This window comes from Anolis carolinensis, unplaced genomic scaffold, assembly GCF_035594765.1.
Source record: "Anolis carolinensis isolate JA03-04 unplaced genomic scaffold, rAnoCar3.1.pri scaffold_8, whole genome shotgun sequence".
NCBI lineage: Eukaryota > Metazoa > Chordata > Lepidosauria > Squamata > Dactyloidae > Anolis > Anolis carolinensis.
In genome coordinates, this window is record NW_026943819.1 from 16,632,624 (window position 1) to 16,658,454 (window position 25,831).

General features: G+C 41.4%; 1 protein-coding gene across 1 annotated transcript in view; it reads left to right on the forward strand.

The window, feature by feature from the left end:
• The first annotated feature begins 5,140 nt into the window (after positions 1-5,140).
• The window catches only part of esam (endothelial cell adhesion molecule), a 59,109-nt gene continuing 38,418 nt past the window's right edge, over positions 5,141-25,831 (forward strand). Inside the window, exon 1 of the mRNA XM_008119086.3 lies at positions 5,141-5,239. Within this exon, the coding sequence (XP_008117293.1) occupies positions 5,203-5,239 (37 nt within the window). The 5' untranslated portion in view covers positions 5,141-5,202. The remainder of the gene's footprint in view (positions 5,240-25,831) is intronic.

A 25,831-nucleotide genomic window follows, 5' to 3' on the forward strand; every position in this document is an offset into this window, starting at 1 on the left:
ATTAACATCAGTTGTGTTCATTTGAAGTTTGTTTCACCGGCTAGTAATTATTTGGGGGGGGGGGGGGTTTGACAGATGGGTGGGAAGTTGGTTATATTTCTCAGAATCAGGATGAGATTGCTAAATTAAAAATTGAAATCTCCCCGGGGCCCCTTCGAATGTAGCAGCAGATTGTACAGTATGAGCAACATAACCTACAACCCAAAACAAACTCCAAAAAGCAGGTATGAAGACCCATGACAACTAACTACCTTTAGTAGTTTTTGTCTCTAGTAGAGGTGGGTGTTTGGTAAAGCTAACGAGTCTCAATTGCTTATCCAAGATCGACTTACCCCAAAAGCTATATTTATAAAAGGGTAATGAAATTTCGGCCTAGGACAAAACAACAAAGCTACACATCCCAGAAACACTAAACTTGGCAGCACAACCCCTCATCCATGCCTCTACGTTCATACAACAAAAAGCTCCAGCTACTCCAGAAAACGGCCAGGCTTTGAGACTGCAAGGCTATTCACTGCTATTCCACCTGGCCAACAAAGGATTCCCATAAGCCACAGCAACGCGTGGCCGGGCAAAGCTAGTACACTATTTTTCAACAGATCACAACAATGTATGATGACTGCACAAATGTATTGACTCATGGGCTCCACTGTATTAAATATTACAGTTTGGCAATCCCAAGGAAGAGAGCAGAAATAGATGTCACATAATCTGCTGATCAAATAGTCCTGATTACTGCAGCACTTTTCATAATACACAGTTATGTTACTAATTATTCCATTTCATGACCCATAGCTGAAGTTCGTAGCTTGGGAAGCACTAGAGCTCTCTGATTCAGCATTTCAGTGACTTCTCCTTAAACTACACATCCCATGATTCTATAAACAGTTAAGGTGATACCATAGTGCTATAAGTGTGTAATGTGAAGAGGTCCTACATGACTGGCTAATGAAAAAGTTGTACAAGATTGATGTATTTGCAGCATTCCTTTTGTGCACCATAAAAGATGTGCTGTAGAAGTGAATTTAAGTATGTAAACAAAAGGGCCAAGGCAGCTCCCCTGTAAGGAAACTGCAATTATTTGTGGCTTTTTAGCTTGAGTGAGGAGGAAAATAAAGATGGATATGTACAAAGCAGGCATGGGCAAACTTTGGCCCTCCAGGTGTTTTGGACTTCAATTCCTAACAGCATACTTCTTAGCCCTCTTTTTAAAAGTTTTATAGCTGAAACTCTTTAAAAGGGTCGTTGTGGGTTTTTTGAACTCTAGGACCATGTTCCGGTAGCATTCTCTCCTGATGTGTCACCCACCTCTATGGCAGGCATCCTCAGAGGTTTGTTTAGAGGTCTGTCGGAAATGAGGCAAGTGGGGTATACAGTGTTCCCTCACTACTTTGCAGTTCGCTTTTTGCAGATTCGCTGTTTCGCAGTTTTTCAATGAACTCTAAAAGAATATTATAAATCATAAAAATTACAATTTACAGCCTAAGGAAGAGAGGAAGGAGAAGCCGAAGGGAGAGAAAGGGAGACCAAACAGCAACGAGAGGAGAAGAAGGCGAATTATCAACACACGATTGGTTGATAAAGACTTACAATAGTGTATAACTACTTTTCGGGATTAGCTTTTTCCCAAATATTTTATAATACTCTGGTCCAAATCCATCCCACCCTGGGGCTTTCCCACTTTTCAATTTCAATATTGCTTTCTCTATTTCTTCCTCTTTTATTGGGGCCTCTAACAATTTCCTATCCTCCTCCCTTAATTTTATATTCTAATTGCCTTCCACATATTCATTTATTTTATCAATTGAATGTTCTCCTGCTTGGTATAACTTCAAATAGAATTCCTCAAATATTTTTAACTTTTCTTTCATTTGTCTACATATATTTCCTGATTTATCTTTTATCTCATTTATCAACACACGATTGGTTGATAAAGACTTAAAATAGTGTATAACTACTAAAATAATGTATAAATATTTAAATAAATATGGGATCCCTACTTCGTGGATTTTCACTTATTACAGGTGGTCCTGGAATGTAACCCCCACGATAAGTGAGGGAACACTGTATATATATATATCTGTGAAATGTCCAGGGTGAGAGAAAGAATGCTGCAATTAGCCAACTTGACTAGTATTGAGTAGCCCTTATTTCTTTATTTCTTTTTTTATTAGCAACATTTATATCCCGCCCTTCTCACCCCGAAGGCGACTCAGGGCGGCTTACAAGTTATATTTATATACAATATATTATATTATTAACATAGCACAATATAAGCATTGTATATTACTATATTGTGCTATAATATTATATAATATTACAATATTATATGTAATATAAATATACAAGTATTATTATAATCCTCTCTTGCTGATTTTATTTTTAAATGAGATTACTCTTCCTGATCACCCTATATTTTAGCCTGAGCCTTATGTTGAGCCTGTATAATTTTTGCCTCTATATATACTTTGCACTATGCTCAGATTCATTGTTCTGACATGCTGTTTTATCCTGTTTTATGCTGTTATATGGTTTTATTGTTTATATTGTTTATATTGGTTTTATTGTATGACTGTTTATTATAAGTGACATTGGGCTTGTTCCCCATGTGAGCCGTCCCGAGTCCCCCTGGGGGAGATGGAAGTGGGATATAAAAATAAATTATTATTATTATTATTATTATTATTATTATTATTATTATTATTGTTGTTATTGTTATTATTGTTATTTTGTATTACATTATAATATTATTATCAATATTATCAATAGCCTTGCAGCTTCCTACCTGGGGGAAATCCTTTGTTGGGAGGTGTTAGCTAACCCTGACTGGTTCTTATCTGGAATTCTGCAATACTACAAATTGACTACAAATAAAGATAGAATTGCATAACATGAACTTACAGTAACAACATTGTCAAAAATTAAATATGTAAAAAGTTCAGTCCTTGATGCCTGGAGACACAGCTGTGGATCCAGGCATGAGGCAGACTGCGTTGGATAATCCAGAACGTTGGATAAGTGAATGTTGAATAAGTGAGACTCTACTGTTCTTCTTTATTTACTGTCCTGGTTTTAGAGTTTTTTAAAAATACTGGCAGCCAGGTTTTGTTCATTTTCATGGCTTCCTCCTTTCTGTTGAAATTGTCCACATCCTTGTGGATTTCAGTGGCATCCCGATGTAGCCTGACACAATGGTTCTTCCACCCTGGACATTCCACAGATAGATAGATAGATAGATAGATAGATAGTTACACATACATACAGTAGAGTCTCACTTATCCAACATTCTGGATTATCCAACACAGTCTGCCTCATGCCTGGATCCACAGCTGTGTCTCCAGGCACCAAGGACTGAACTTTTTACGGATTTAATTTTTGACAGTGTTGTTACTGTAAGTTCACGTTATGCAATTTTATCTTTATTTGTAGTCAATTTGTTAGTGGCCAATGTGTTGTAGTCAATGTTTTCAATACATTGCGATGTTTTGGTGCTAAATTTGTAAATACAGTAATTACAACATAACGTTACCATGTATTGAACTGCTTTTTTGTCGATTTATTGTAAAACATGATGATTTGGTGCTTAATTTTTAAAACCATAACGTAATTTGATGTTTAATAGGCTTTTCCTTAATCCCTTCTTATTATTCAACATTTTCACTTATCCAACGTTCTGCTGGCCCGTTTATGTTGGATAAGTGAGACTCTACTGTATGTATATGTATATTTATTTATTTATTTACAGTATTTATATTCTGCCCTTCTCACCCCGAAGGGGACCCAGGGCGGATCACATTATATACATATAGGGCAAACATTCAATGCCCATATACACATAGAACCGAGACAGAGACAGACGCAGAGGCAATTTAACCTTCTCCTGAGGGGATGTTCGATTCTGGCCACAGGGGGGAGCAGCTGCTTCATCATCCACTGTGATGACACTTCCTCATTCCAATATCATAAATTAGTTAAATTTGCCTCCGCACTTTATAAGTGGTACCTTATTTCCTACTTGATAGATGCAACTATCTTTTGGGTTTGAGTGATTATATTCCTTCTGTTTATGTGATTGTTTTAGTCAATTGTTATGTTTTGTTTTTGTTTTTAATTCTTATAGCGTTTTATAGTGTTTTCAGTGTTTTATTGTACAATGTTTTATGCTGATTTTATATTGGAAACCGCCCCGAGTGCCTTTCGGGAGAGAGGGCGGTATACAAATAAACTTTTACTTACTTACTTGCTAGGTCAGCAACGAGCAGGGGCTATTTTTTATTTTTTAATTGACGGGTGCTCACCCCGCCACGGGCTGGCCTCGAACTCATGACCTCATGGTCAGAGTGATTTATTGCAGCAGCTGCTCACCAGCCTGCGCCACAGCCCGGCCACACACCACTTGCCTCATTTCCTTTAGACCTCTGAACAAACCTCTGAGGATACCTGCCATAGATGTGAGTGAAACGTTTTTTCAGAGTGTTGCTCTTTATTTTGTCGTCTCACTCGTTCAGTCGTTTTCGACTCTTCGTGACCTCATGGACCAGTCCAGGCCAGAGCTCCCTGTCGGCCGTCACCGCCCCCAGTTCCTTCAAGGTCAACCCAGTCACTTCCAGGATACCGTCCATCCATCTCGCCCTTGGTCGGCCTCTCTTCCTTTTTCCTTCCATTTTCCCCAGCATCGTGATCTTTTCCAAGCTTTCTTGTCTCCTCATGATGTGGCCAAAATACTTCAACTTTGCCTCTAATAGCAAAGCCGGGCATTATTTCCTGGAGGATGGACTGGTTGGATCTTCTTGCGGTCCAAGGCACTCTCAGGCACTCTCATAAACTGCTCTGTTATTTACTGTCCTGATTTTAGAGTTTTTTTAAAAAAATACTGGCAGCCAGGTTGTGTTCATTTTCATGGCTTCGAAATTGTCCCCATCCTTGTGGATTTCAGTGGCGTCTCTGCGCAGCCTGACATGGTGCTTGTATTGATGATTTGAAAAAGTTTAAGAACTTTCAGGAGTGCGGCTTTTATGTTTTGATGTTGGGATGCTGCTCTTGTTTCCCAGCTTGGCAGAGGCCCCGCCCCTACCTGCAAGCCCCGCCCACACTTCCCACCTGATAGGCCCCGCCCTTGGCCCCGCCCCTCCGGCGGGCCGCTCTGGCTCCGGCACCTGCTGCGCTGGCTTTCTCTGCTCCGGAGCCGGGCGAGCGGGAGCCATGGAGCTGGTGGCGCTGGGGCTGGCGGCGTTGCTGGGTGAGTGAGCGCCTCTCAGATCCCTTGGGTCCCTAAAGGCAGCGGACGCTTCCTGGGGACCCTTGCGGCTTGGGTCGGGAGCGCGGCTGAGGCGGTTTAGTTCCCGCTTTTGCCCCTGAGGTGGGCTTTGCTTGCCTCCCCTGCCTCTCGCCTTCTTTGACCACTGGATTAGCCGCGCTTTTGTGCCCTGGGCTTGGGAAGGAGGAAAAAGTATGTGTCCATCTAGGACACGCATAGGCAAACTTGGTCCCTTCAGGGGTTTTGGACTCCAACTCCCACCATTCCTAACAGCCTCAGGCCCCTTCCTTCCGCTTAAGCGGCTGAGGGGGAAAAGGAAGGGGCCTGAGGCTGTTAGGAATGGTGGGAGTTGGAGTCCAAAACCCCTGAAGGAATCAACTTTGCCTCTGCTTCATCTAGGACAATGATGGGCAACCTTTTGCGCTTGGTGTGTCAAATTTCACCAAAAAACCTAGCATGGCTTGGATGGTATGTCACTTTAAGAAAAGAAAAAAACATAATTTCACAATATATATATAGTTTAAATAACAAAAATATATAATTGTAATATATAACTGTATTTAATAAATCAAAAACGATTTACTACCCTTATTTCCATGTACAACGATCTATGGTACCTCTTGCCGTTTCCACGCTGATTTCTCTCTATTCTAGTTTCAGTGTAGTCATGAATAATGAATAATATAATAATAACTAGCTTTGCCTGGCCACGCGTTGCTGTGGCTTATGGGAATCCTTTGTTGGCCAGGTGGAATAGCAGTGAATAGCCTTGCAGTCTCAAAGCCTGGCCGTTTTCTGGAGTAGCTGGAGCTTTTTGTTGTATGAACATAGAGGCATGGATGAGGGGTTGTGCTGCCGAGTTTAGTGTTTCTGGGATGTGTAGGTTTGTTGTTTTGTCCTAGGCCGAAATTTCATTACCCTTTTATATATATAGATATAATAGTACAGTAGAGTCTCACTTATCCAACATAAACGGGCCGGCAGAATGTTGGATAAGCGAATATGTTGGATAATAAGGAGGCATTAAGGAAAAGCCTATTAAACATCAAATTAGGTTATAATTTTACAAAAGAAGCACCAAAACATCATGTCAGACAACAAATTTGGCAGAAAAAGTAGTTCAATACGCAGTAATGCTATGTAGTAATTACTGTATTTATGAATTTAGCACCAAAATATCACGAAATATTGAAAACATTGACTACAAAAATGCGTTGGATAATCCAGAACGTTGGATAAGTGAGACTCTACTGTAATAATATTTATTTATTTATTTATTTATTTATTAGACTTGTATACCACTACTCCCAGTTTGGCGCGGAGCGGTTTACAGAAATAGATTAAAACAATACACTTAGCTTTAAAATAATAATAAAAACAATAAATACAACAATAAAAGCAACAATAAAAACAGACATAGCCCCGAGTTTTTCACAATAATAATAGAATGATTATACAGCAGAGTCTCACTCACAATAATAATAGAATGATTATACAGTAGAGTCTCACTCACAATAATAATAGAATGATTATACTATAGAGTCTCTCGTATCCAACACTCGCTTATCCAACGTTCTGGATGATCCAACGCATGTTTGTAGTCAATGTTTTCAATACATCGTGATATTTTGGTGCTAAATCCGTAAATACAGTAATGACTACATAGCATTACTGTGTATTGAACTACTTTTTCTGTCAAATTTGTTGTATAACATGATGTTTTGGTGCTTAATTTGTAAAATCATAGCCGATTTTGATGTTTAATAGCTTGTCCTTAATCTCTCCTTATTATCCAATATATTCACTTATCCAACATTCTGCCGGCCCGTTTATGTTGGATAAGTGAGTCTCTACTGTAATAATAATTATATATATATATATACTAGCTGTGCCCGGCCACGCGTTGCTGTGGCTAGGACTTAATTTTTCTTTTCTTTTTGTTGTATGAACATAGAGGCGTGGATGAGAGGTTGTGCTGTCAATTTTCAAGGTTGTGGGGCGTTTAGTTTAGTTGTTTTGTCCGGTGCCATGATTCCATTACCCTTTTATATATATAGATATATATGTAATGTGTATAATTCCCAAGGAGTAAACAACAAAACCACTGGACCAAATCACACCAAATTTGGCCACAAAAGACATAGTCATCCAATCAATCTGAATGTGGCAGCGTGGCAGCAAAAATAGCTAGGCATGTCAGTGCTGACATGCGTGTCATAGGTTGGCCATCACTGATCTAGGACCTCATCTAGTCTTGAATCTTGTATTGAAGCAGCATGTGCCGAAGGAATCTGGGAAGCATTTGGACAACACAAACCACAGAGTTCTCATGCTCAAAAGCCTTCTTTCGCCAGCTTTTGTGGGAGTTTGTTTTCTGACCGCCGCAGTTTACATAGTCAGTGTAGATGGGCCTTATGTGTGTCCATGTTACATCTATATAGATACAGATGCATATTAATATATGATAGGTAAAGGTTTTTCCTCTGACATTAAGTCTAGTCATATCCAACTCTGGGGGTCACGTGGCCGGCATGACTGCATGGAGCACCGTTACCTTCCCGCCGGAGCAGTACCTATTGAGCTACTCACATTTGCATGTTTTCGAACTGCTAGGTTGGCAGAAGCTAAGGCTAACGGCAGGAGCTAACCCTGCTCCCCGGATTCGAACCACCGACCGTTCAGTCAGCAAGTTCAGCAGCTCAGCGGTTTAACCCGCTGCTCCATTGGGGGCCTCTTAATATATGATATATGCATGCAAACTCATAAACAGGCACATACTTTCAGTGTGTTGTCAAAGACCTTTGTGGCCTTCCGGCTGGGTTGCTGTGAGTTTTCCGGGGCTGTATGGCCACATAGCATTCTCTCCTGGTGTTCCGCCCACGTCTATGGCAGGCATCTTCAGAGATTTGTTCAGAGGTCTATTAGAAATGAGGCTAGTGGGGTGTATATATATCTGCTGAATGTCCAGGGTGGGAGAAAGAACTCTTGTCTGTTTGAAACAAATGTAAATGTTGCAATTAGCCAACTTGATTAGCATTCAACAGCCTTGCAGCTTCAAAGCCTGGCTGCTTCCTGCCTGGAGGCATCCTTTGTTTGGGAAGTGTTAAATGGCACTGATTGTTTCTTTTCTGGAATTCCCCTGTTTTCTGAGTGCTGCTCTTTATTTACGGTCTAGATTTCAGAGTTTTTCTTAATACTGGTAGCCAAATTTTGTTCATTTTCATGGTTGAAATTGTCCACATGCTTGTGGATTTCAGTGGCCTCTCTGTACAGTCTGACATGATGGTTCTCCCACCCTGGACATTCCACAGATATATATACACCCCACTTGCCTCGTTTCCTTTAGACCTCTGAACAAACCTCTGAGGATGCCTGCCATAGATGTGAGTGAAACGTCAGGAGAGAATGCTTCTGGAACATGGCCATACAGCCTGGAAAACTCACAGCAACCCAGTGATTCTGGCCATGAAAGCCTTCAACAGCATGTTCTAAGTTTTGTTTGCGCACACTCAACTCATGGGCTATGGGACTGAAGCTTATACACAGAGCCCACTGTGCAGAATGTACTTCCCTAGCCTAAGTATATAGCGTATTTATTCAATTTTAGATGCCACCAATTGTAAGATAGACTCTAATTATACCAGCACCAAAAATACGTAAGACACACCTGTGATTCCATTTTTGGAGATGTTTAACTAGAACAAGATTGAAGAAAAGCAATTGTTACTCAACTTCACCCATGATCAACCCTGTGGCCCTCCAGTTGTTGTTGAACTGCAATTCCCAGTATCCCTCACTATTGATGCCTTCTATGGCTGATGGGGGTTGTAGCCTGGCAAGAACTTGTATTAGAAGGGCTTTGAACTTTTGGATTCCAAAAGATCAGAGGAGGTACCCGCGGACCTTTGTTGTTCTCCCATGCCCTTCTTTGCACGGCTCCCTTGTTTGTTTGCCTTGCGATAACTTGGACCGCTCCTCGCAGGCAACTGCTAATCTCTCCGCCAAACATTGTGTAAGTGTTGGGGGCCTTTAGCAAATAATACCACAAATACTTTCTGTAAATACAGGGAGAGAGTGCTTAGCTAATCCTTGGCAACACCACACTTGTTCTAGTTTGTGACTGTAAAGTGAAACCTTGAAAGGTTAGAAAAAACAGGTAGTTTGTATTGTGTGAGAGACGTGTAATTAAAACAGGGCAGAGGTAAGCTTTTTTGTTTTTGTCCATTCAAATGGACATGCAGGTATACCAGGGCCTTTGAGTGTTTACATGTGTTCAAACTAGGGTTGTGTGTGCTAGTTAGTCTCTCCGCATTTGCAGATATGATTATTCTCAGATTTATTTATTTATTTATTTATTTACAGCATTTATATTCCGCCCTTCTCACCCCAAAAGGGACTCAGGGCGGATCACATTACACATATAGGCAAACATTCAATGCCTTTTAACATAGAACAAAGACAAGACAAACATGGCTCCGAGCGGGCCTCGAACTCATGACCTCCTGGTCAGAGTGATTCATTGCAGTGATTCATTGCAGCTGCTCTCCAGCCTGCGCCACAGCCTGAGATGTGATGAAAAATGTTCTCTCCAGGGATCTCCCGGGTTCTCCAGTATGGGTCTATGGTCAATTATTTCCAGTCAGTGCTGGGGGACCTAAAGATTTCTAGAGATATTTCTGGAGAAAACAGCTCTCTAGGAATGTCTAGGTTCTCCAATGTGATTCCAGTGAACACTAGTCACTTTAATGGTGTCCTGTGCTCTGAACCTCAGTGAATGTGGAGGGCTGACTCTACGGGCAAGTACAGTCCCCAAGTTATGAGCAGGTTTGTTCTTAAATTGAATTTGTATATAAGTTGGAACAGTTACATTTTAAAGTGGAACTCCAGCCAAATATGTATATATTTTTAGCTTTGGCTAGCATAAGGGAAGGGTTAACACCCTTGTTGTGTTTGTTTTTCTGTCTGTGCTCCTGTTCAGAAAATATTCCCTCACTTTCAGTCCCTGTGATAAGTGGATTTTGAAAAATTGGCTTGTGAAACAAGAGTTGGTGATAGTTTCTCAAGTCGCTCCTGGCACGAAAAATAGAGCCGTGACAGTTAAAGTAAACTACAGTTAAAGTGGAACCATAATGCTAGGATTGACCAGTGTGAAGGGGCCTCTGGGGGAAGGGATGTCCAGAGCAAGTGGTGTAATTTCGCGAGAGTGTGGGTGGAGTTTTGAGAGTGAAAAATTAAATCCGGATTCCATTTTCTCAGCACTGAATGTGGGAGTCACTGTTTGGAGAAGCTGACCACTTCAGCTGTCTCCATCAAAAGCCTTGTCCTCCTTGTTTCTTTTCAGTCCTGCCATCCTTGCCTCCTTCCCCAGCTCTGCGTGAAAGGCAGCATTTCAAGCATGGATTCTTTGTTTGCAAAACAGCTTCTCTGTAAAATCGGTGGCAGTTGCCTGATAGCTTTAAAAGGAGATGGAAACGATGACTCTCAAACATGACACTGGAAACTTTTTCTGTACTTTTTAAAGGAATTCCTCTCCAGGGACTGGTTGGATAGGGCTTTGTATGTATTTCCATCTCTGATGCTATCGTACCATTCTCATCTGGGCAGAGGGAGAAAGCAGTGCAGAGATTTGAGCTTTGTATATTGGCATGGCTTAAATGATGTACGAGGAATCCTTTTCCCTTTTTTGGTAACCCCAGGGATGAAACTGATTCTAACACATCAGTGTCCATACCTCAAAGCCCCCAAAGGCAGCTTTTTAAAACCTTGATGTAGCATAGGAAGGAGGGAAAGAAGTCCTTTATCTCTGATAAGAGTCACGGGAAGCTGGTAGGCAAGACGGGGCTTCTCATGGGTCATGTAAGGCCTGCAGGCTAGAAGTACTTCGTTCCCAGCATTTCAAAAAATTAGGCAACAGCTTTCATAGAATCATAGAATAACAGAGTTGGAAGAGACCACTTGAGCCACCTAATCCAACCCCCTGCCATGCAGAAAAAGCACAAAGTATTCCTGACAGATGCCCAGCTTTATTTGACAAGGTAGACATTAATAATAATATTAATAACAGAGCCACAGTGGTGCAGTGGATTAAACCCTTGTGGTAGCTGAACTTCTAATCTGAAGGTTACTGGTTCGAATCCGCAAGATGGGGTGAGCTGCCATCTGTCAGCTCTAGCTTGCGGGGACAACGTCTCTGTAGACGGCCAATTCTCTCAAACCAGAAGCGACTTGCAGTATGTTCTCAAGTCTCTTCTGACACAATTAAAAATAATAGTAAAAATAATAATAATAATTTTATTTCTTACCCGCCTCTCCTTGTGGCTTGAGATGGGTTACAGAAATAATAATAATTTTATTTCTTACTCGCCTCTCCTTTCTTACCCACCTCTTGCCTGTTAACTGGATTCCCCTCTCCCCTGGAATTAGAAGGGTAAATTTTGCAGCAAATAATAATAAAAAATATTTCCCCAGCTCCATCAAACACCACAATCTTTGGAGCATGTCTTGGGCCTTTTTGCACGAAAGAAAAGAAATACAATTCATTGGTAGAGTACCTGTTTGCCTTACCAAAAGTCACAGTTTCAACCCCAAGGGAGCGGAATTACAGAAAATTCTGCCAGCATTTTTCGTATGCCCTATGGAAATGACTGTGATTCTGCTTTCTGGGCTAGCACAGTGGGTTAAGCTATAGAATATCCTGCCAACCAGAAGGTTGGCAGTTCAAGCCCGGGTCGGGGTGAGCTTCCGCCATTAGCTCAGCTATTGCTTACCTAGCAGTTCGAAAACAACAAACTAAGTAGATAAATAGGTACCGCTTTGGCGGGGAGGTGAAAAGTGCCCTGAAAAACATGCCGGCAAAATCCAACCTGGAAGGCATCCATGGATTACAGGCTCCTCGGCATGGAGAATGAAACAACAGCACCTCCCCATGGCCAAGTCAATCACAGCCAGATGCTGGCGACGAAAAGAGGGAAGCCTTGCCTCTGTTTATGTGTTTTTTGTCTTTGTCAATTGTATAATGGCATTGAATGTTTGCCATATATGTACTTGTAATCCACTCTGAGTCCCCTTGGGGAGACGGAGCTGAATATAAATAAAGTTATTATTATTATTATTATTATTATTATTATTATTATTATTGCAACTTCCTGTGGCATCCTGGGATATGTAGTTTGGTGAGACACTATAGCCCTCTGGCAAACAATTCTGAATGTCCCTCCCAAAATTATGAATCCCAGAAGTCCATAGGATAGAACCACGGTAGTTAGAATGAAATAACAGTCAGATTAAAAATTGCTGTTCAGCAGGGGAATATATTGGCTCAGAGTCTGGTAGAGTCTCCTTGGCTGGATGGCCATTTTTTAGGGATGCTTTGATGGTAGAATGGGGTTGGACTGGATGGCCCTTGTGGTCTCTCCCAACTCCGTGATTCTATTTTTCTATTTTGTTCCTTGTCCTTTCTCCTTGAATTTTGTATTCAGTATTTTTGCCAATCACATTCTCTATTCAATTCTCTTTGCCAAAACATATTATAATTATTTTAAAATACCCCCCTTCCCTTTTGGCAGAGTGAGAGTTAAAAGCTACTCAGACAACTCCAATGTTGTCTAAAGAAAGTCAGAATTTTTTTTCCATGGATTTTTAGTCTCTTGAGTCTAAAAGTTCCTCCTGCCCCAGGGTCGTGAGAAATGGAACAAGGGACTTTCTCAACAAGTGTTGTACTTAAGGCCAACTCATATCTGCTAATTTTATAAATAGTCCTTGCTCACAAACAAACCCCTCTGCCCCTCCCAGTGTGGAGTCCTATTCCGGCTAGAAAAGCTTATAATGTAGTTATCGGCCCTGGGGAAAGACACAGACGCACAGCAACTGTTCCGTAATGTTGGACACATTCACGTCCCAGGAAGTGGTCCATTCCACGGATACAGATATGGAGGGTAGAGCGTGGTTCCCTCGGTTTAATTTCTGTCTCAGTTTCACATGGAGATTAATCATCTTAATCTCATAGAGCGAGGTCATCAAATGAAATCCGCCTTCATCCTTTAATTCCCAAATGTTTAATAGCTTATAGCAGGGGATATCTGATTGGAGAATTATGGTCAGGAATTATGGATGTGCTGTGAAATGCCCAAAGTCCAGTTTTTGTGGTTTTGTGTGGTGGGTAAGGTGAAGGGGGGCGGGGAGGATTAGGTTAGTTTCAAACCAACATCTCCTCCTGTAAAATGGGCCCAGAGACTCAGCAGTCCAAGGAGGCTGGTTGTTTCATTTAGTACATCTTGATGCTAATTGGATTTCACCTTCATCCCCTCTTTTTCATCTTTTCTACAATTACCATCTTCCCATCCCTTCTTTCTCCCCTGTTCTCAAGAGTTGTTTTCCTGGGGAGCAAATGAGAATGGTGATCATTAAGATTTTAGTTGCACCACGTGAACTGCTGTGGTTCTATCGTATAGAATCATAGGAATTGTAGGGTTGCTGTGAGTTTTCCGCGCTGTATGGCCATGTTCCAGAAGCATTCTCTCCTGACGTTTTGCCCACATCTATGGTAAGCATCCTCAGAGGTTGTGAGGTCTGTTAGAAACTAGGAAAGTGTGGAATAATGTCCAGGGCAGGAACATGAAAGGCACTGCAGACTAACTCAAGCAGAGAAGTCAGCCATAGCAGAGCACTTGATGAACCAACCTGGTCACAGCATAATATTTGAGAACACAGAAAAGCTGGACCACTCTCACAACCACCATGTCAGACTACACAGAGAAGCCATTGATATCCACAAGCATGTGGACAATTTCAAGAGAAAGGAGGAAACCATGAAATTGAACATTTGTCTATTAATATTAAAAAAAACCCCTCTAAAATCAGTAAATAAAGAACAACAGAAAATGGGAATTCCAGACAAGAAACAGTTAGGGCCATTTAACACCTCCCAACAAAGGATTCCCCCAAGCAGGAAGCAGCCAAGCTTTGAAACTGCAAGGCTATTCATTGCTTATCAAGATGGCCAATTGCAACATTCACACTTGCTTCCAGCAGACAAGAGTTCTTACTTTCCACAGATATATAAACCCTGCATGCCTAGTTTCCAAGAGACCTCACAACCACTGAGGATGCTTGCCATAGATGTGGGTGAAACGTCAGGAGAGAATGCTTCTGGAACATGGCTATGCAGCCTGGAAAACTCATAGCAACCCAGTGAGTCTGGTCATGAAAGCCTTCGACAACATATAGGAATTATAATTTTTCAAGCTCTTTAATCTTCTCTGCCAAAAAGTTCTGGCACTTTACCAAATGGCAACTCCTTTGATTCCACTCCATGGCAGTTAAAGTGATGTCAAAATGCATTTAGTCAGTGTTTCAAGTTTTGGTTCTGATTATTTCGGGCTTGGAATGATTCTGAACTAGCAACCCTAATGATCTTTCTTCCCATTTATGTATAAAGCACAGCGGGGGGCATTTCTCTTCCCCTCCAAAATAATAATTTCTTCCCGCAGATATTTTCCTTCAGTTTCCAGATTTTTAACACTGCAGTCAATATAGTTTAAGCATCTAAGACAAAAGGGCAGGCAAAGATGCCAAGGGAATTCAAAGACAGCATTTGAGGTGCATTTTCAGTACCTCATTCTTTGCAATACCAGAAGTTTAAATATTGAAGGAAGAATTTCAAGGAGCCGTAGCAGGATTCTTACTTGTGGAGTAATGCTCTCATTTTACACCAGCTTCATGCCTGATGGCAACACACTCTGTTTTCTATAAGAAAGAGGAGGGATGTCAAACTCACACTTATACTTTCTGCCCTAGACATTTTCTCCCTTCCCAGCCCACATCCAGTAAAGAAGAACCAAAGTGACTGGAGCAAACATTTCAGAGGGAGATAATTGTGTGTGCTGTCCTTGAATACTCGCCTGTGCATCATTCAAGTCAGTTCAGACCTTAGGAAAGATCGTTTTTGTATCACACATAGAATACTCTAGCTGGGGATGCCAAGCATTGTTGTCCAAGAGTACTATTTCAAAGTACCGAGATTCAATATACACACTTGTTTGAGCTTCCTTGCTGCTGTGGTTTGCTTAGGATGACATTTGCCTCTCATGCACCTAAAGCAGGTAAGTGAGCTAGTGACTCCTGGCAGCGAGAGCAAGGAGTGCCTTTGCCTTTGGGGAGCCCACAGGCAACTGTCTTGCAGCTGAGATGGCACTTTCAGACCCTTATTTTTGATGACAGTGCATTGTTTTCTGTTTGAAAAGTGCCCTTGCGATCTCCTTGAGTTTGACATGAAAGCAGAAAGTGGTACACCTGGGAGAGAGATTCTCAGGATTTCTAAATTGGCATCCTTCTTTCTGGAACTCGGTGCAATCACCTTCTGAATGAGACGTGGCAGGGCTGGCAAAAGGCATTTTGCTTCTTGAGGTGGAAAGCCACATGGACTTCCTCCCATTCCATTCCAGTGCAAAAACAAATGAGACAAATGGTGTTGGGTTATTATTCTCCATAACACTAAAGTACACAGAAATCTATAATACGTGTAGAGATACAGTTGTCCTATTGCTAACTAATATACAGAATAGAACAATGGTAACTGACAAATTATAATCCTTACAGGCACATGAGTAATGCACAAATGAAAACCGTTTACAACATTACATCAAACATTATATTCATGCGTGTATGTTTCAGTAACAGATAAGTATGTTCAGTGACTGAGTACAATACTTTGAATTCCAGTATTGTCCCACAAACGCATGAAAGAACCCCCAGAAGCGACCTGAAGAAGGGATTTTGATCCAGAAACAAGGATTACAAAATACCCGGGAATCCTTGTTGTTCTACATTCCTTTATGTTTTACATTCCTTTTGCGCATCTCCGAGACATTAACTTGCATGGGACAGTGATGAATTTATCTAAAGTGTTAACCACAATTTACAGAAGAGGTTATCAGGTGTTTATTCCTTTGACCATGCATTTCTAAGACTTTTATCTACGTGGGACAATACTGGAATTCAAAGTGTTGTACTCAGTCACTGAACATACTGATCTGTTACTAAAACATACAAGAATGAATATAATGTTTGATGTAATGTTGTAAACAGTTTTCATTTGTGCATTACTCATGCGCCTGTAAGGATTATAATTTGTCGGTTACCATTATTATTCTCCATCACAGACAAAGCCAGGGGCCAATTGAGGGGATGCCGGCAAGCTGCTTAGCACTGCGCTTTCTCCTCCAATACTTTAACGAAATTCCCAGTTAAGAGTGAAAATGGGAGTGAGCACCTGTTCTTTCAATGACGGTGTAAAAGAAAGAAGTTTCCGAAGACGTTGCATGCCATACAACCATGTAACACCTGCTGAACATATGGCCATTAAGGAAGATTTCCAGTTTTCACTCTTGCAACTCTGCTTCCCAAGGTTGGAGCTTAAAACTACTGTCTCACTATATATCTAAGACACCAGTTTGGCAACCCCTTAGCAAGCCATAAGTATGAAACAAAGAGGGAAGTGGCATAGAGTGAGACAGAAAGGGGCATGTGCTGGCCCTTGCACAATTCAAGATATAGGATATGAGTGAGTTACCTTGACTAGATACTATTAGACTTCAGCTCCCATCAGCCTTCACAATGGGGAAGGCTACAGAGGACCGCAGTCCAACAATATAGAGAGCTACAATTCCCTAGCTCTGCCCAAAATTGTCAACAGTGGCAGCTGGTGATGGATTTCTCCTTGTTTAGGGAAGTTAGTGCAAGGTCTGTCCTAGCCAGTTGACACCTAGAAGATATGAATGAAATGAAATATGTTCTTGAGAAGGCAGGTGTCTTGGCAATTGCACTTGTAAGTAAGCCAGAGTTGGTTGGAGTTGCCAGTTGGGCATACATTCACTAGCAGCAACTCCTGTTCTGTTGGCACACAATGTAAAGTAAAAGGTAAAAAATCCCGTCTAGGTAAGAGGCTGAATTTGGCTGACAAGTTTCCCCAAAATGTATATTCTGGCTTATTCTCTTAGGGCCAAAGTGTGTAGTATTTTTTTTCTGTACAAATTCTTATTTTTATTGGTAGGTTTTTTTATAAGTTCACAAACATATCTGAATAATTCAATCTGCTGAAATAATTCAAAGTGTGTAGTATTAATTCGTTTTAATACACTTTTGCTGATATTCTGCCTTTCTCCTGAGATAGGACCATTATGTAGTGATTTTTTCAGATGAACTCTCTACGTTTAGAGCTAGCCTTATTATTGGGCAAAGTGGGGCAAGGACCACAGTAGGTGGCTACAGCTACAAGTCAACAAAGCTATTCTTTCCAAATTCCTGGCCTTTCCCCCTCTGTGGAAGGATGAAACTGTCACTCCACAGAGCCTACTCTGAACCCCCTAAACTGTTCCACTGTCTTAATTTAGAATTCCCAAGCAATGTTTACAAGGTTATAATTTCAAAGCAATATGTATTTCCAAGAAAAAATAACTGTCAATTGAACCTCAGTAGAAGAAAAAAGGAAGTTATTAAAATGGTGTTGTATTATTACCAGTGGATTGGAGAGAAGCAAGGGTTAGCCAACAGGATTTTATTTTGAGCTGCTTAGGTGGTTCTGATAAAGCAAAATCAGTTTGTGGGCTTAGTTGACTTTTTCCAAAAGGCTCTTCGTCTGTCTGCTTCCTTACAATGAAGGATAAAGTATCCATCTGGGCTTTACCGTTAGTCACTCGAAAAGGCGCAGTGGGAGATAAGGGTGGTCAACCAAGGTTAATACGAGGCTAATGTGTTCTTAGTTATTCTGTCAGGCAAGAAGGAGTCTCAGGAAGGCAACCTGTTCCTATTTCCATGCAAACAGCTTGGTAAAAGTTGCTCTTTCAGACTACAACTACCAGATTCTTCCATCCAGTAGAGGATTGTAAGAGCTGTTGTACCAGTGACCCTACTCTTTCCTTCTTCCTCCTTTTGCTATGGGCATAACTTAAAAAGCTCCTTTTAAAAACAATAAAAAGTTATTTTTAAAGTTATGTCTGTAGGAAGAACCAGGGCATGCATAGAGGTGATAGCGAAGTGCTATCAGGGACAGAGAAAACGCAGAGTTACTCAACACCATCTTTGCCTCAGTCTTCTATTAAATTTAAGGTTTCACACTCAGGCACTAAAATGAAATGCATAGATAGGAAGTATAGGTGACACTTGGCTTGACAGTAGTGCATGAAAAGAATCTAGGAATCTTAGTAGAACAAGCTGGTCATGGGCCAATGACTCTATTTACACTGCCATGTTATGAAGTTTTAAAATACATTATGTGATCAGTGTAGACTCATATAATGCATTTCCATTCAGTTAAACAGCATTGTGTGAGTCTATAGAAATTGGAAAAGTGAAAATTGGCCCCATGTTCATTCTTTAGTGACAGATGGGCACAGCTGATCCAATCCTCCTTATCTGAGCCAGGTGCTTTAAGGTCTCACATCTGGTCTCGGCTAGCCTGTTCCCTGGAATGACAAATATACTGGCTCCTTGCCGTGACTGAAGACTTGTAGGTGGGTAGGAATTGATCTCTGGCTACATTTAGGCAGAAAAAATGAAATGCACAGATAAATAAGAGGTGACACCTTTCTTGATAGCAGTGTGTGTGAAAGTGAAAAAGGAGCCTTAGTCGACATGAGTCAACAGTGTGATGTAACCATGAAAAAAGCCAATGGGATTCTAGACTGCAACAATGCAGGTATAGTCAGTGTCTAGATTGTGAAGAGTCGTATTACCATTCTATTCTGCTTTGGTCAGACTTCACCTAAAATGCTGTGGCCGGTTCTGAGCACCACAATTCAAGAAGAACATTGATAAGCTAGAACATCTCCAGAGAAGGGCGGCTAAAATGATCAAAGGTTTGGAAGCCAAGTTCTGTGAGGAGTAGCTGGGTATGTTTATCTCAGAGAAGAGGACATTAAATATTTGAAAGTACAGTAGAGTCTCGCTTATCGAACGTAAACGGGCCGGCAGAACGTTGCATAAGCGAATATGTTGGATAATAAGGAGAGATTAAGGAAAAGCCTATTAAACATTAAATTAGGTTATGATTTTACAAATTAAACACCAAAACATCATGTTATACAACAAATTTGAGAGAAAAGGTAGTTCAATACACAGTAATGCTATGTAGTAATTACTGTATTTACGAATTTAGCACCAAAATATCATGATGTATTGAAAACGTTAACTACAAAAATGCGTTGGATAATTCAGAATGTTGGATAAGCGAGTGTTGGATAAGTGAGACTCTACTGTATATCATATTGAGAAGGAGTCAGGCTTTCTTTTCGAAGATCTAGAGACTGGGACATGGAGCAATAGATTCAAATTGCAAGAAAAAATACCCGGCTAAACATTAAGAACTTCCTGATGGTAATTGCTGTTCAGCAGTTGAATGTGCTACTTTGGAATGTGTTGGAGTTTTTTTCCTCTGGAAGTTTTTAAATAGAGGCTGGATAGCAATCTGATGGGAGTGCTTTGATTTGTGTTCCTGCCTTAGAAGGGGGTGGGACTCACTGGATGGCCCTTCTGGTCTCCTCCAGCTCCATAATTCTGTACTCTATGAAATAAAATTCTCCAAACTGAAAATCTGGAGAAGCTTGCAACTCTGCTGTGAAAAGCCAAACATTAGAGTGACTTTTTTGTGCAAGAATAACCGACATCCTGTTACGGTTCCATATTTTCTTCTGAGTAGACTTTGCAGATTTACTTTGAGTACTAAATAACTCTTGAAAGTTCATAAGTAGGATCTGAGTGCATGTGATGTTTAAAGGCCTTTGCCTTGTACTCACCGACCCCTAGAATTGCTGGGGCCATTCCCAGTTCCCAAAATCTAAGCTACTTAATGCTGTCTTACTCTCTTGGTTACTAAAGCTGAACTGTGTTACCACCTTACAGATGACAATGTTTGAATGTTTAGATGCTAGGATGGGAAATTACGTCTGGCAGGGCCAACGTGTGGTCAAAGAGTGCCCGGGGCCAGCTGGAGGGATGCCCTATATATGTCAGATGTCGGATCAAACCCTTGTGTCAGTTTGACCTTCATGGGTAAACAAGGCCCTTCTCAGAATCGCCTGAAGGCTTGGCAGGTGATGCAGCCAGTAAGTCTGAATGCCACTGCTGTATTCAAATTCTTATGCAGCCCTTTGCTTCACACGATTTGAGTGAATGGTAGGCAATTTGATCACAGGTTTTGTGCCATGCACCTTCTCAATGGTAAAATGCAAATTTCCCATCATTTGTGCTCCTTCAGGAACTGGCTAATTTTCTTTCTTTTCCCTTTCCATCACCACCACTTCAATGCCCCTAGTTTCCAACAAGTTTTATATCAATACCAGAAAAATACACATGGCTTTCCTATGTCCTAAGGGAATCCAATGAAACAAAACCCCAGTTCCAAAGGTACAGAGAGAAGCTGTTGTAATAGTGGGTGCATTCTGCATATAGAAGCTTCTATCAATATATATTACCAGGAAGATTAATTGATCCATTGGATTCTCTTTGCAAATGGAAGGGCCATGTGTACTTTCAACCACTTTGCTGTAAGACATGTGGAAATGCCAATGAGAGATGCTATTATGGATGATTGTGGTGGTCTGAACTCTCTTTTCCCTTCTCCTCCACACACTTTCCAACTCCTTTCATCCATATCATTCTTTCTCCAGTCTCTTTTTACATATTTCCTCCCTGAATGCTAGATTCTGCAGTCTGTGCATCAGAGAGCTGCTTCCACTAGTATTTTAGCACCATCCTAATTGACAAGACAGTGAAGCTTTTTGGGATGTAGCCTTTGGGGCCCCATCGCTAGCCTCTTTGATGTGACCTTGAGCGGAGTCAATCACGGCTTTAGATGAGCAATAGTGCCATAAGGCAACCTTGGAAGAACCACAGAGCTTTCATAGGGAATAAGCAAACAGCATTTTCTTGCGTTTATTACTGATTCTACCATGCAGTTCTTGCTGCTCAGAAACACTCTGCGTGGACTGGATAAGGCTCATAAAGATCTGGGAAAGGTGCAAAAAGGGGCAAGTGAAAATAATCAAAGCAATCTTGTTTTATATTTCTGTTACAGTTCATACATGTGCACATAAATGCTTTTCTACTGAAGCCTCACTTCATGCATCAGAAGGACAAAGTTGTAGATCATAAAACCTTTTACTAAAACGAATTGGTTTGTCTGAGGGGCTTTTTACACTTTGATTTCACTATAACCGCAGTGGTGCAATGGGTTAAACCCTTGTGAACTGCTGACCTGAAGGTTGGGTTGCTGACCTGAAGGTTGCTGGTTCGAATCCACGAGAAGGGGTGAGCTCCTGTCTGTCAGCTCTAGCTTGCAGGGACATGAGAGAAACCTCCCAGCAGGATGGTAAAACATCCGGGCGTCCCCTGGGTAATGTCTCTGTAGATTACCAATTATCTCACACCAGAAGCGACTTGCAATATGTTCCCAAGTTGCTTCTGACACCATATATATATACACACACACACACACACACACACACACACACACACACACACACACACACACACACATATACTATAACCACCATGGTTGTATGGAATCCTGGAACGTGTTGTTTCATAAAATGTTTAGAATTCTCTCATTCTGTATTTCTCCTGTCTTTCTTTATGTTATTGTGGTTGGCTGTCCAGGACTTCACTGGCCATCCTAAGGAAACAAGGATGGTGACAGGACTAGTCTACATGCAACCACAGTCCGCTGTTGTTAACAACATTACTGGGTAAACTAGACATCTTAGAAGTTGTGGCTTGCTGAGACCCATTCTCCTTGAGTTCATTTACTGTCCCTTTTTCTTTTGAAACTCCTAAGCCATCCTTCTTTTCAATATTGTTCAGTCTTTTGACCATTTATTGGCTTTTGTGTGTGACCCTGACAACCAAGTATTAGGTGAGAGGAGAAATTTCCCCTACCTTTTCAGTGTGATTTATCTCAGCATCAAGTGTATGAAGGATGGGATTTTGAGCACTTGGCACAACAGCAACAAGAGCACCTGTCGCAGGTGTTGGGCCAAGGAAGGGTGACAAAACCATACCTGCTTTCTTGCATCAGTCACTCGGCTGTGTTCTGTTTTTATTTCATGTTGTATATAAGGTAACTCACAGGTTGTGATTGCACCATCTTGTGTTTATATTCTGTTGGCTCAAACTCTGGATGTATTTTTTTCTTGTATGAGCAGATACATAGTAGATTAATTTTTTTAGAGCCGATTAAAACATTAGCCATCTAACTGTTCAAAATCCGCTAAATCTTCAGCAAATGCCAAGTCACATGGGCTGTAATAGCATCTCTGATGATGATGGATATGGGAAGAGGGTGGCATGGTAAGAAGGATAGTAGCGCTCTGCAAGTAGAATTAGTAATTCTAGGAGATATATACAAAGATCAACAGCTCTAAAGAAATGCAAGGGTATTATACAACATGAAGATAAAGATTTTTCCTTGGCTTATAGTGCTGGCTTTCCCATTCTGCAACATCCCCCCCTCCTTTTCCTCCAGTGTTGTAATGCCAGAAATGATGCATATGTTGCAAAGCGTAGGATACGGACCCGAGGCTGCTAGGAATTGTGGGAGCTGAAGCCCAAAACACTGGAAGGCCAAGGTTTACCCATACCTGCCCTAGAATGGCATGTGGGATTCCTCATGGATGGAAGCTGCTGCATGGTGCACCATCACTTGGGAGCATGCTGTAGATGAGCACTTCTGAGTAGGACATGCCTGAATGCCCAAGGTTCCCTAAGGACATCTCTGCAACCAGGCTTATGAAAATAAAAATGTTTTTGTGGTTACATCTAACTAAAGGGATATTTTATATATACGCATATACAAAAAGTCTGAAACACTGCACAATTATTTTTATAAAAAGTCATTTTGATGTCCTTCCCATCTGATGGTGCCACCTGGTACTCCCTGCTCCAACCTAGTGTTGCCATGGCCAAAATTGACTGACAGCCAGTGTGTTGGTTGCCTGTTTTTATCTTGTGGAGGGAGATCCAAGAGAGGCCTCCACTTTGCCATGACACTCCCCCCCCCCCCAATTCCCACCAGCCAAGAGATTCATCCACATTGGCTGATTCTCTTGTTGTTTCCCATGTGAAGGGGTTGCCTAGCCAGACCTCCACTCCCAGCCCACAGAACCATAAAAGAAGCACTTGATAAATCAAATAGCTTCTATTTGATTGGATTGGCAACTCCAGGTCTTTTTGAAGGTTACAATTCCCATCTCCTGGAGTCTGCATGAGAGATTATGGAAGTTGCAGCCCACTTACATGAGTTTCATACATTTGCATGCAGCAGTACATGTGAAAAAGATCTTGGAGTCCTAGTGGACAACAAGTTAAACATGAGCCAACAATGTGATGCGGCTGCTAAGAAAGCCAACGGGATTTTGGCCTGCATCAATAGGGGTATAGCGTCTAGATCCAGGGAAGTCATGTTCCCCTCTATTCTGCCTTGGTCAGACCACACCTGGAATCACACTGTGTCCAATTCTGGGCACAGCAGTTGAAGGGAGATGTTGACAAGCTGGAATGTGTTCAGAGGAGGGCAACTAAAATGATCAAAAGTCTGGAGAACAAGCCCTATGAGGAGTGGCTTAAAGAACTGGGCATGTTTAGCCTGCAGAAGAGAAGGCTGAGAGGAGACATGATAGCCATGTACAAATACGTGAAAGGAAGTCATAGGGAGGAGGGAGCAAGCTTGTTTTCTGCTGCCCTGCAGACTAGGACGCGGAACAAGGTCTTCAAACTACAGGGAAGGAGATTCCACCTGAACATCAGGAAGAACTTCCTCACTGTGAGAGCTGTTCAGCAGTGGAACTCTCTGCCCCGGACTGTGGTGGAGGCTCCTTCTTTGGAGGCTTTTAAACAGAGGCTGGATGGCCATCTGTCGGGGGTGCTTTGAATGCGACTTCCTGCTTCTTGGCAGGGGGTTGGACTGGATGGCCCATGAGGTCTCTTCCAACTCTACTATTCTATGATTCTATGATTCTTTGATCAGTTCATCCAAATGTTCTCTGCTGCCTTCTTTGCTGATGATACAGAATTGTCTACTTTAATGGCAGCATCTGGAGCCAACCACTCACCAGTCGGGAATATCAGGGAGGCCTTTACGTGGTTCAGGCTGCTCCATGAAGGTGAGGGTGTCCTCATCACTTGCCCTTACAGCTCCAGTGCAGTCACCATGAAAATTGGTGGAGTCTATACTTGCTGATCCTGGGATTCATACACTTTCTGCATGTTTCTCTACACATAAAGCCACAATGCACTTATCTTAAGGAACATCTTTGCCAGGAGAGAGGTGACTAGTGAGTTTTCAGATGCTGTGCAAATGATGAAGATTGAATCCCCGAACCGACTGCATTTAATCCAGCTGAACAGATCAAACCCATCATTTGTATACTTGGTGGAGGGGGTGAGGCTGGACGGAGAAGGGATGCAAATCCCTGAATTTAGGTCATTGAATCCAGCCTGTAGAAGGACAAAATTGCATTTTTTCAACAACAAAAAAGCCCTTGTCCTCAAACTTCTCATCCTTCTCCTTGCATAATCACAGCATGCCAGCAATCAATGATAGTGGGAGTTTGATGGGCTTATTCTCACTATAGCGTTCCCTAAGACTGGGAAAGTCTGTCAGTTTCACTTTCTTCCATGTTCCGTTTTTGCAAATTTTGGTAAATTCACATTTATTTTTTTTAAAAAAAGAATGGACATTTCATTTTCACCAGCCCCAACTCTAAAAGAAAAAAGGGCTAGTGGACTTAAGCCGTGCTAGTAACCCTTGCTTCCTTTTGATATATAAAAGCACAACTTCAGTGGATGTATTATTGGAATCCTTTCATACTTTACAGTTATTGCACTATGGCTACTCTTTAACTGACATGACAACATCCTATGGGATCCTGAGCTTTGCTGTTTGGAAAAATTACTTTGTGAACTAGAACTCCAAGAATTTCACATCAAGCATGGCCATGTTATTTGCAGGTCTGGAAGTCATAGTTCCCCTAGAAACCCCTTGAATGGACTCTGAACTGAAATGTGGACTCTGAACTAAAATTTCTTCATGTACAATATGATAGGCTCATTTGTAAACATTCTGTATTTTTATAATCCCATCATTTTAAATCAAATATTTTGCAAAATCCTAAAGTAGAACAGCATGACACTATACCAATATATAGGAAATATATCATTTTAGAACTAAATGTTATATGTAAATAAATATATTTTATGTTCACTCAATCTAAGTAACCCAATGATTCTCATAGTGGTGATGAAATGCTTTATGCTGCTACTTTAATTGTTCCACAGTTATATAAACCCCACTTGCCTAGTTTCCAACAGACCTCACAGCCTCTGAGGATGCCTGCCATAGATGCAGGTGAAATGTCAGGAGAGAATGCTTCTGGAACATGGCCATACAGCCTGGAAAACTCATAGCAACCCAGTGATTCTGGCCATGAAAGCCTTCAACAATGCTTTAATTGTTGTTACAGTAGAGTCTCACTTATCCAACATAAATGGGCCGGCAGAATGTTGGATAATAAGGAGGGCTTAAGG